This window comes from Plasmodium sp. gorilla clade G2 (genome assembly GCF_900097015.1).
Source record: "Plasmodium sp. gorilla clade G2 genome assembly, contig: PADLG01_00_6, whole genome shotgun sequence".
NCBI lineage: Eukaryota > Apicomplexa > Aconoidasida > Haemosporida > Plasmodiidae > Plasmodium > Plasmodium adleri (nom. inval.).
The window spans coordinates 18,299-31,633 of record NW_021628918.1 but is presented as its reverse complement, the minus strand read 5'-3'; the positions used below and the strand labels follow the sequence as shown (position 1 = coordinate 31,633).

The 13,335-nt window shown below is 19.6% G+C and overlaps 3 protein-coding genes across 3 annotated transcripts; 2 read left to right on the top strand and 1 right to left on the bottom strand.

The window, feature by feature from the left end:
• PADL01_0005500 (rifin PIR protein, putative) lies at positions 1-1,603 on the top strand (the record flags this gene model as incomplete). The annotated part of the gene is made up of 3 exons (XM_028680623.1): positions 1-3; positions 276-458; positions 596-1,603. The coding sequence occupies 3 exons, from the start codon at positions 1-3 to the stop codon at positions 1,601-1,603; spliced, it is 1,194 nt and encodes a 397-aa protein (XP_028541401.1).
• Positions 1,604-4,632: 3,029 nt separating this feature from the next.
• On the top strand, positions 4,633-9,687 carry PADL01_0005400 (cytoadherence linked asexual protein 3.1, putative; the record flags this gene model as incomplete). Its single annotated transcript, XM_028680622.1, has 9 exons — positions 4,633-5,488; positions 5,572-6,141; positions 6,225-6,278; positions 6,372-6,434; positions 6,594-6,704; positions 6,795-6,980; positions 7,058-7,216; positions 7,299-8,065; positions 8,203-9,687. 9 exons carry the CDS (start codon positions 4,633-4,635, stop codon positions 9,685-9,687), a joined length of 4,251 nt encoding a protein of 1,416 aa, XP_028541400.1.
• Positions 9,688-10,828: 1,141 nt separating this feature from the next.
• On the bottom strand, positions 10,829-11,491 carry PADL01_0005300 (Plasmodium exported protein, unknown function; the record flags this gene model as incomplete). The annotated part of the gene is made up of 2 exons (XM_028680621.1): positions 10,829-11,257; positions 11,417-11,491. 2 exons carry the CDS (start codon positions 11,489-11,491, stop codon positions 10,829-10,831), a joined length of 504 nt encoding a protein of 167 aa, XP_028541399.1.
• Positions 11,492-13,335: the final 1,844 nt, after the last annotated feature.

Below are 13,335 nucleotides of genomic sequence, written 5' to 3'. Positions count from 1 at the left end.
ATGGTATATATAACTTAAGAAAATATATTATATTTTATTATTATTATTTTTTTTTAATTTATTAATTATTTATTTTATTTTAGTATTTTTTTTTTTTTTAATTTTTGTTTTTCTATTATGTTGTAGGTTAGGGGTATTACTATTTCAATAAATATACAAAATAAATAAAAATATATATTTATATCATTAAAATATTATTCCTTTAAAATATAAAAATAATATTTAGTATTAATATTATAACATTGTATTATATATTTATATTTTTTTGTATATAGAGATGGCGAAAAATAAAATATCATATAATAATTTTATTTTCTTATAATTATTTGACTGCTGAAGTATTACATATAAATGAAAATGAAGCTCAAAACTTTAAAATGTTATTATGTTTATTTTTATTGAATAAATTATTGTTATTATTGTTATTGTTACCATTATTATTATTATTATTATCATGCGTACGCAGTTTATAAATATTATTATAATAATATACATATATATGTGTGTATATATATATAGGAAATATTAATAAATACATATTTATTAGAATATATATAATATTATTTTTTTTATTATTATTTTTTTTTCATTTTAGAGGCAATTTCAAAGAAACGGTTACATGTCACCCCATATAATAATCATTGAAAAAATATCTAGAGCATTATGCGAATATGACATATATACACCTAATTATGATAATGATCCTGAGATGAAAGAAGTAATAGAAAAATATAATGAACGATTAGAAATACGATGGAAAAAATATTATGAATTAAAGAAAGAAAGAGAAAGAAAATATAAAGAAAAATACGATAAAGATATAAAAGAAATCATATTAAAAGACAAAATACAAAAACAACTAACAAAACAATTATCAGCATTAGAAAAATTTACTGATATGGACGATTTAGATAAAGGTATAAATGAAAAAGAGGTAGCATCTAAAGTAAAAAAAGGTAAAAAATCCAAGAAAACATTAGGTCATAACTTATCCGAATGGAACATTTTACCTAATATTGATATGCATGAATGGATACGTTTTTCATCTAAGGAAGCAAAAAGTGATTGTAATATAAAAAATATGAAACATGCTCTTACTAAAGTTGGTTATGTAGGTACTAATAAATTTACGTCTATTGTTAATAGGAATGGGAAAGTTTCCGTTGATATGGCTCAATTATTTAGTTCTATTACGAGTTCTTCTAATGCGTTCATTCAAAGATATATGGGGGATGATTTTACATCCAATGGTAATAAATTTAAAAGTAGTAGTGTTTCATCAATTTTTATTTACGCTTTATGGGAATTTTTTGAGCATATCGTAGCCCCTGTCTCCGCTGCTCTTTTTTTCAAAAGTGGTGATACTGAAGGAGGAAATTCACAAGTGACTCAATGTTCAGGTGGATCTTCACATACAGCTCACGGTCAAAGAGCTCATGTACATGGAGCTGATGGTCCATATTATATGACAGTCCTTTATGATTCCTTCGTTACTATATATACTATAGCATCTATTTTATTAATAATTTATTACATTTTAAAATATTATAGAAATTTAAAGGTGGAGAAAAGAATGAAATATATAAAACTATTAAAGGAATAAATATGTTGTGATATAATAATAATTTTTTGTGCAATATATATATATATATATATATATATATATATATACATTATTTTTATGTGTATATTACAAAGATGGTATCTTCACATGTTATATTTATTTGTATGTATATCACAAAACAATATTGCTTTATTATTTTTTTCGTTCTACAGTTATTTGTTTTTTTTTTTATGTTTATTTGAAAGATGATATGCTAAAATATCATATATATATATTATGTGGTTTTATCATTAAATATTTGTATACGAAATGTTTTTCTGATTTTAGAAAAATTTATACAAATATATATATTTATAGATATTATTTCTTTTTAGAGTTTAAAATAATAATGAAATATATATTATGTATATTTATTTGTTTGCGTTTAAATATACTAAAATGAATAGTAAAATATAATTTTTGTATTCATATTAAACATATCTTATATATTGTACCGTTATATATTTTTGTTTTCTATTAATAATTACATTTTATTAATGAATTATGTACATTTCTTAAAAATATATAAAATAATATATATTATTTTACATATAAATTAAAATTTTTATTGTTTTACATAAGTTGTACTATTTCGTTTTAAGAAGTGTTTAGTTTTATAACATGACGTCAATGTCTTTTTTTTTTTTTTTTTTTTTTTTTTTTTTATTTAGTTTATATAAAAATATAGACATCTAATATGACAAAGAATTCTATCAATTTATAATAAATGTTATTTATTAAAAGAAAATATTATAATAATCATTGTGGAAATAAAAGCGAACAAATGAGATTCCATTTTTTGGATGTATATCATATAAATATTGTCTAAAAAAATGTGTGATCTATATATATACACAAAGATATATATATTATATTAGTTACATTATAAGATTTATATAAAATGTATATTTTACATTAAAGAAATATATTTTTCATGTTGAATTTATAGTGAATGAAAATATTAAAAATATATTTTTGTTTTCACAAATTATTATATATATATATATATATATATTATATTTTATCGTTTATATAAAAATATATAATATTAAAATAGTTATAAAATATACAAAAGACGTTGTCTACGTCAGATGTAATTTTATATATATGTTTCTTTTTTAACAAAAAATAATTTTTAAAAAAGATTATATATATTTTAGGTAAATATGCTAAAAAAACATATTATTGAAAAAATTATATAAGAATAATAAAAATAAGAGTTAAAAAATAATAAAGAAAAGTCTAAAACAATCTAAGTATTATATGATATTTTAATATTATTATTAAACAGTAATTTAATTGATATAATATATATATATTATTATTAAAAAACCATAAAAAGAAAAATAATAATTGATATTACTTTTTTTTTTTTTTTTTTTTTTTTTTTATTTCAATATATTATATAATTAAGAAGATTATTGTAAATAAATTTATAATTATACAGTACATATTATATATTTATATTATTTTTAAAGGAATATAAATTAAAACTGTATTGATTTTTCTATAATATAAACAATATTTATATTATATGAAGATGGTTTGAGAAAAAAATAGAGAATTTGAATTATACTGTAACAATATTTTTCAAATGGAATAATAATATATATACAAAGGAAAAAAAAAAAAAAAAAAAAAAAAAAAAACCTTTGATGATAAAATTTATGTTCCGAACAAATAAAAAAAACATTTTGAATTATATGTATATTTATATTTATTTATTAAAACTTAAATAATACTTTTAATAACATAATACGAAATATATTAACAATATATATAATTAAGTTCATATATCTATTCCACTATGTATAAAATGGTGCAATTGTTATTATGTATTTAATAGAATTAATTTTTTATTTTTTTTAAATTTAAATATATATATATATATATATATATATATATATTTTTTTTTCAAAATAATATGATTATGGTTTCAATAAAGTTAATATGTATTATGAAATATGAAAAATATTTTATTTCAATTTATTATTTTTATAATTATTATTAGTTTATATAAAATATTTATATAAACATATAATGGATATTAAATTAAAACAATTAAAAAAAGAAAAAAAAAAAAAAAAACGTTTCAAATAAATTAAAAAAAAAAAAGAAAAAATAATAGAACAAAATTAAAATACGTATTTTAATTAGCTTATTAATTATTATTTTTTATTGTTATTTTTAATTATTATTTTTGATTATTATTTTAAAACGTTTTTAAATTGAGAAAAATTATTTTGCTAAAAATGTATTGTCTTATTTTTTATAATTTAATTTAATTTTTTTTTTTTTTTTTTTTTTGTTTTTTTGGTTTTTTTATATTTTTGTAGCTGCACCGATATAAAAAAGAATGAAGCGTTATATATATTTTTTAATTTTTAATGTTCTGATTTAAGATTCTGTTTTATTTAATTTTATGTCATCTATTTCATGTTATTTTATGACATTTATTTTTTTAATTACATTACGTATTCTTTTGTATTAATTACATTACGTATTCATTAATATAAATTAAATTATTTATTTGATTTGTATTAATTGAATTATTTATATTTTTTTGTATAAATTAAATTATTTATTTATATTAATTAAAAAATTGGGAAATATGCATAATTATGCATTATTATAAACGTAAAAGAAAATAAATATGGGAAAATTGACTTATATTTCATATTTATTATATATGTCCATCCTTATATTTATAATTCGTTTCTTTCAAAATATGTGAAATTATAAAAATGGTCATAATTGGTTTAGTTCAAATATATGAAAATTAAAAAATTTGTCTGGGAGTAAAAAAATTTTATTCCATTATATATATGTATAATATTTCATATACAGACATATATATATAATATATTTGTGTACTCCTTTTTGAATACGCTTTTTATTTTTTTTTATTTGTATTCTGGGTTATATATTTCTGTACTTTTTTTTCAAACATAAATTCACAGATATTTGAGTACGCATTAATATGTAATTTGTACTAAAAATTATATACATGTAAAAATTAATAGTAAAAAATGGTTTCATTTCATAAAATATTTTTTTTCTTCCTAATATTCATTTTATATTTAAATGAAAAGGTAATATGTTCCATAAATGATAAAGAAAATGACAATGAAACTGTAACTAGTAGTCACAATGTACAATATAATGATAATATCGAGCAGTTAAAATCGATGATTGGAAATGATGAACTACATAAGAATTTAACAATATTAGAAAAATTAATTTTAGAATCATTAGAAAAAGATAAATTAAAATATCCTCTCCTTAAACAAGAAACTGAACAATTGTTAGATATATCGAAATTTAAAAAAAAAAATTTAAGCGATACGAACGATGAATCTTACGTTATACCAACACTCCAATCGACTTTTGCCGATATGGTAAAATATGAACATCTTATGAAAAAACAATTAATAGAAATTTATAATTCTGACATTTCAGATATAATTAAAAAAAAAATATTTATTGTAAGAACCTTGAAGACAATAAAATTAATGCTTATACCATTAGATTCGTACAAACAAAATAATGATTTAAAAACTGCGCTCGATGAATTAAATAATGTATTTACAGTCAATGGAGATCCACAGAGAAAAACTAGTCCTGTAGGAGACCATGAAAAATTTTTTACTAATTTGTTAACACGTTTTAAAAATATTATATCTGGAGTGCATGATATTGAACAGTCACATGGAATAAAACCTAAAAGAGAATTACTTATATTGGATGATAACAAAATAGATGTAATGGATACAAATGATTTTTTTTTTACGACCAACTCCAATATAAATTTTATGGAAGCTTTAGATGATATAACAAATCAATATGGATTAGGTTTGGTTAATCATTTGGGTCCTCACCTAATAGGTAATAAAATATATATATACATAAATATACATATATATATATATATATATATCCACATATATGTATATATATTTTTTTTATAGCCTTGGGACATTTTACTGTATTAAAATTAGCACTTAAAAATTATAACAATTATTTCCAAGCAAAAAGTATAAAATTTTTTAGTTGGCAAAAAATATTAGAGTTCTCCATGTCTGATCGATTTAAGGTTCTTGATATGATGTGTGATAATGAATCAGTTTACTATTCCGAAAAAAAGAGAAGAAAAACGTACTTGAAAGTTGATCGATCACACACATCTATGGAATGTAATATATTAGAATATCTAATACATTATTTTAATAAATATCAGTTAGAAATAATAAAAACTACTCAAGATACTGATTTTGATTTACATGGGATGATGGAACATAAATATATAAAAGATTATTTCTTTTCATTTATGTGTAATGATCCTAAAGAATGTATTATTTATCATACGAACCAATTTAAAAAAGAAGCAAACGAAGAAAATACTTTTCCTCAAGAACCTAATCGTGAAATCAGTGCATATAATTTATATTTAAATTATTATTATTTCATGAAACGTTACAGTTCCTATGGAACAAAAAAAACCTTATATGTCCATTTATTAAACTTAACAGGACTTTTAAGTAATAAAAAATAAATATATATATATATGTGTGTGTACATATTTATATGTATATGTATATGTTTTTTTTTTTTTTTTTTTTAGATTATGATACAAGAGCGTACGTCACATCACTTTATTTACCAGGATATTACAACGGTAAAAATATATATATATATGAAATATATATGTATATATGTGTATGTATAATATAAATGGCTTCATATATTTTATTATTTTTTTTTTTTTTAGCTGTCGAAATGTCATTTACTGAAGAGAAAGAGTTTTCTACCCTTTTTGAAAACTTATTAAAATGTAAATAAAAATATGATAATATATTTGTATAAAATATTTGTTTAATAAATAATTATAATTTTTGTTTTATTGAATTAATATATATAAATATATATGTACATATAAATATATATAAATATATATATACATATAAATATATATACATATATATATTGATAGGTATTGAGAAATGTCATTTACATCAACCAAACACTTTATCAAAAGATAGTAATTTCCTCAACGATGTATCAAAATGCGATGTATGTAAAGGAGCATTTTTATACTCAAACAGTAATATAAAAAAAATAAACAAGTGGATATATACACATAAATACATACACATAAATATATACATATATATTTATATATATATTTTTTTAGTGAAATTTGATGAAGTTCCTTCCATGTTGCAAAAATTTTACGTATATTTAACTAAAGGGCTCAAAATACAAAAAGTATCATCACTAATGAGAACGTTAGATATTTATCAAGAGTATAGTAATTTCTTATCCCATGATATTAATTGGTACACATTCTTATTTTTATTTCGTCTTACAAGTTTCAAAGGTAATAAAAATATACACATATATACATATAAATATATATACACATATATACGTAAATATATATATATTAATTTATAGACATTCCCTACAAAAATGTTGCTGAAGCAATGTATTTAAATATAAAGGATGAAGATTCGTTCAACAGAACGGTCGTGACCAACTATTGGTTCCCCTCCCCTATAAAAAAATATTATACTTTATATGTTAGGAAACGTATTCCAAACAATTTAGTAGATGGTAATAAACAAATATATTTATAATCACTATATATATATACATACCCACTTATATATAAATATACATATATATTTTTTCTTAGAACTGGAAAAATTAATGAAAGTTGGAACGTTAGAAAAAATGAAAAAAGCACTCACGTTTTTGGTCCATGTCAACTCGTTTCTGCAACTAGATTTTTTCCATCAATTGAATGAACCACCTCTAGGTTTACCAAGATCGTATCCTTTATCGTTAATTCTCGAACATAAATTTAAAGATTGGATGATTAGTTCGCCCGCAGGGTTTTATTTTTCCAATTATCACAATCCATATATAAGAAAAGATTTACACGATAAAGTGTTATCACAAAAATTTGAACCTCCAAAAATGAACCAGTGGAACAAAGTTTTGAAATCGTTGATCGAATGTGCCTACGATATGTATTTTGATCAACGACATGTAAAAAATTTATATAAATATCATAATATTTATAATATTAATAATAAATTAATGTTAATGCGGGACTCCATGGATTTGTACAAAACACATTTTGACGACGTGTTATTTTTTGCAGATATTTTCAATATGAGAAAATATATGACTGCTACCCCAACATATAAAAAAGTAAAAGATCGAGTCTACCATACATTGCATAGTATTATGGGAAACTCGGTCAATTTTTACAATTATGGTATTATTTATGGATTTAAAGTAAATAAAGAAATATTGAAAGAAGTAGTGGACGAATTATATTCCATATATAATTTTAACACAGATATATTTTCAGATACGTCTTTTTTACAAACAGTTTATTTATTATTTAGAAGAATAGAAGAAACGTACAGGACACAAAGAAGAGATGACAAGATGGTATAATATATATATGTATATATGAGTTTGTATGTATTTGTATATATATATATGCTTATATGTATACATAAAAATTCATATATACACCAATCTCCATACATACGCACACCCCCATACATATATATATTTTTTTGTAGAGCGTGAATAATGTTTTTTTCATGAATGTTGCAAATAATTATTCGAAATTAAACAAAGAAGAACGGGAAATAGAAATCCATAATTCTATGGCATCACGATATTATGCAAAAACGATGTTTGCAGCATTTCAAATGTTGTTTTCAACAATGTTAAGCAATAATGCAGATCATCTGGACAAAGCGTATGGATTAAGTGAAAATATACAAGTAGCAACAAGTACGTCCGCATTTCTTACATTTGCATATGTGTATAACGGAAGTATCATGGACAGTATGACGAACAGTTTGTTGCCACCATATGCGAAAAAACCTATCACACAATTAAAATATGGGAAAACGTTCGTTTTCTCCAACTATTTCATGCTTGCATCCAAAATGTACGAGATGTTAAATTATAAAAATTTAAGTTTGTTATGTGAATATCAAGCAGTGGCAAGCGCAAATTTCTACTCGTCAAAAAAAGTGGGTCAGTTTATTGGCAGAAAATTTTTACCAATTACTACTTTTTTTCTATATGTCAGACTTAAAGCATCAATTGATTGGGTCCATGGTATTGACTGTACCGATAAAGAACATAGTACAAAACATAGTTCTGGTAATAATTCTGAGTGTACTGAAGTAAAACCTTCTCCTGGAAGTTTTTTTTTTAATAACTATATGGCTCCTGAAGGAGCACGATATTTGTTTTTTTACTTTTTCACAAATTTATACCTCGATGCAGGCAAAAATTTTCCTGGAGGGTTTGGTCCTGCAATAAAAGAACAAACTCAACATGTGAAAGAACACACGTACGAACGCAAACCTTCCGTTCATAGTTTTAATAGAAATTTTTTCATGGAATTGACAAATGGGTTCATGTACGCCTTTTGTTTTTTTGCTGTTTATCCTTTGTATGCATATTATGAAAATATTCATTTCTATATAACTAGCAATTTCCGTTTCTTGGATCGATATTATACTGTATTCAATAAATATTTAATAAATTTTGTGAGAACCAAACTTAAAGAATATACAAGTGATATTCTGATAAAATATGAACGCGAAGCGTACTTGAGTATGAAAAAATATGGGTATTTAGGTGAAGTTATTGCTTCAAGACTATCGTCTAAAGATAAAATTATGAATTATTTGCACGAAACCAACGAGGAGACCATGAGTAATTTAAGAAGATATGATATGGAAAATGCTTTCAAGAACAAAATGGCTACTTATGTAGATGATTTTGCTTTTTTTGACGATTGTGGCAAAAACGAACAATTTTTAAACGAAAGATGCGATTACTGTCCTGTGGTAGAAGAGGTGGAAGAAACGCAACTACAACCACAATTACTCCCACATACTGATGAGACCACGATGGTGTCGAAACCAACGAGTACCTATATTGATGTTGAAAAAATAGAAGAAACAGGTTCGGCAGATAGTGACGATGATGAAAAAGAATTTGACGAACCCGACGACGAATTAATGGTCGCCAGATTTCACTAAGAATATATATATGTTGTTTGTTTTTCTTTTATTTTATTTTTTATTTTTTTTGTTTTAATATTTATTTGATTTGATTTTTCTTTTTGTTTTTTTTGTTTTAATATTTATTTGATTTGATTTTTGTTATTGTTTTTTTGTGTTTGTTTTAATATTTGTTTTTATTTTTGGTTTGTGTTTATATATTATTTTTAGTTTTTAAAAAAATTATTATAGATTTATTTTTTTTGTAATATTATTTGTTAGTTAAAATATTTTTTATTTTTATATTTTATGATTTTTATATATTATTTTCTCTTTATATATATGTTATTTAATTTATTCATAAAAAAAATATATTCGCATACATTTTTTAATTAATATTTAGGTTTTTCTTTTTGTTTTCACATCTACTATCATTATAATAATTACCTTTATGTTTAGTAATATTATAAATTATTTTCTTTTATAATTGATAATTATGTATTAAATAAAATATTCGGTGTTTTTTCATAATATTTATAATATAATGGTACTATTTTTAAATATATAATAATAATATTTTATTATAAGAACAATTCATATAATATAATTATTAAAAAATATAACTACCAATATACTTTTCGTATATGTAATATTACAATAAATGTATGAACAATTGTAAAATATGATAATTACCCTTAATATAAAAATATAATAAATACATGAAATAAATAAAAACGAAACAATTATAATACTAAAAAAAAAAAATCTTTGTGTTACGAAAAACAGAAAGTACAAGTATGTAACGCTTATTCTATGTATTTTAAAATATATATTAATACTTATATTACCATTCATTATGTAAAATATGTATGTATAATGTGGTATGATTTATGAAACATAAAAAAAAAAAAAAAAAAAAGAAAGATAATATAATATATTGTACATAAACATTTTTATTAATTTTATCTGAAGTATATATATTTACAGTATTATATTAAGAAAAATACAAAACTATATTATTTTTATATAAATATATAATATATTATATATAAGTTGTTAAAATATAACCTAAGACATTATTGTAGCATGCAAATACTATATTTTTCTTTTAATTAGTGTTATCTGAAAAAAAAAACAAATTAAATAAACAAAATATAATTGTTTATTGTTCTTATTTTTTTTATGTATAAAATATTCCATCAGGTTTTCTTGATGTTCTTGAGAAAATTGAGCTTCTTAAAAGATCAGCATGAGTGAATAGTTTTTCCTCTGCTCGTTGTAGACAATTTAATTTATCTTTATTATTTTTTAAATATTGTCTTCTTTCTTCTTTCTTTTTATTATTTCGTGCATAATAATTATGGGGTTTTAAAGGTTTTGTTTTTTTTTTCTTTTTTTTTTTTAATTTTGCAAAAAAACCTTTGCATTCCTCTTCATTTGTTTGTTCTTTAAAGGTTTCTTCTTCAATTTCATCTAACATTAGCTCTAATGTAGTAACCGCTTCCTTTTCTAGTGTATCATTTTCCAATTGTTTTAATATTCTACCATATATATAATTTGATGATGAATTTAATTTGTCATTACTATTAATAGATTTGTTATTTTGATCCTAAGAAAAAAAAACAAAAATTAATAAGAAAATTATAATTAATTTATTTCGTATATATTAAATATATCAATTAAATTTATTTTTTTTTATAATTAATATATATATATATTTATGTGACAGTATATATTTTTTTTTTTTTTTTTAGAAAAGTATGGTTACATTATGAGGATTATATTTGGATATAAAAAAAAATAATAAAACGGATATATTAATAAATAATTTTAATGTATTCATTTTAGTATACGTAATTATATAATGTGTTAATCAATTAATGATTATATTATATATATGATAATGTACTATTTGTGCTATTATTATATGGTTTTAGGCTTGTGGTTTTTTTTTTTTATTATTTATTAAAAATATAAATTTTGTTATAACAATATATATATTATTTTAAAAATATATTAATTATTTCAATAATTATTTAATTTAAAAAGAATTAGTAATTTTAAAAATAAATAAATAAAAAAAAAAAAAAAAAAAAAAAAAAAAAAAAAAAAATTATAGAAATTAAATAGTTTTACATTTTTGTGTAAATATTAATATATTAAGAATTTTATATATTTTTCAGTTACGATATTCTATTTAAATAGATATTTTTTTACTATATAATATATACATTTAATAAAAGTAATATTTATAATAGTAAAATTGGAAAATTTACAATAGTTAGTTACTTATTATCCATATTATTCTCTGATCATATAAATATTACATAGAATGTGTTTTTATATTAATCCAAAACACAATTAATAATTAAATAATATAAAATAAGAGTTGTAATATAATAGAACTAAATTTTTTTTATTATTATTAATTTTATTAGATATAAAAAAAATAATTAATATTTATCAAAACTATTATATCTATATATATATGTATCTATATTTTATTTACAATTGAACTTCTTTCTATATTAACATCATTCTGAGTTAATTTTTAATTATTACCTTAAATGTAATTAGTGTAAAATAAAATGTAAATTTTTATAAATTTTTATTTTATAATAATAATAATTATTTAAAACAAAATAAGAAATATATACATATTTAAATATTCCTATTATATTATATTATATGAGTAGTTCTACTACTACTAATTTATGTATTAATTTATTTTTATTTTTAAGAAATTTTAAAAATATGTATATTTTTTTTTTGTTATATATATAATACAATATTATATATATATAATATATTCATAGAATTTCAAAAAATATATAATAATAAATAAATTAATAATTATTATTATAAAATATTTTATGGGTGTAAAAAAAAATCATATTATAAATCTATTTATACATATAATATAAATAGTTAAACGTGGTTAAATAATATAACACTAATGTAACTTATATTATTATTATTTAGGAAATATCGTTATTTATATGTAATGATATATATAATTATCATTTACCATATGACCTATTTTATATTAGATCATTAAATAAGGAATAATTCATAAATGTATATAATTATTAGTGTTTTCATTCTATTTTCATTTTTTGTGTAAACAATGAATACATAAAATATATATATTTTTTTTTACTTAAATAGAATAGATATGTGTAGTTGACTTAAGATATATTGAAAATAAAAATAAATTTGCTATTTATATATTTTCTTATTATATATGTTAATACTATTTTAATCCATAAGTATAAAAAAAATATGTTTTAGATCTTTTCAATAATATTAATTATTTTTTTTTTTAAATTTAATTTAACATATTTGTTATTAATTTATATAAGTTATGAATTTTTTTTACGAAATTCTTTTTAAAATTATAAAAACAAAGAATATTTCGTACCTTAATGGTTTTTTTTTTATAATTGATTATATAACTAAAATAAAAAAAAATATATTATACACATATATATATATATATATATATATATATATATATATATATATATAAAATTCAAATATTTCATCTTTATGAAAATGTTTTGTGTATATCATATATATATGTAATGAACCACAAAATCTAATTAAAATATTTAACTATATTATTCAAAAAAACATAAATTAAAATTTATATAAAATATATATATATAATATTTCTAATTTATTATA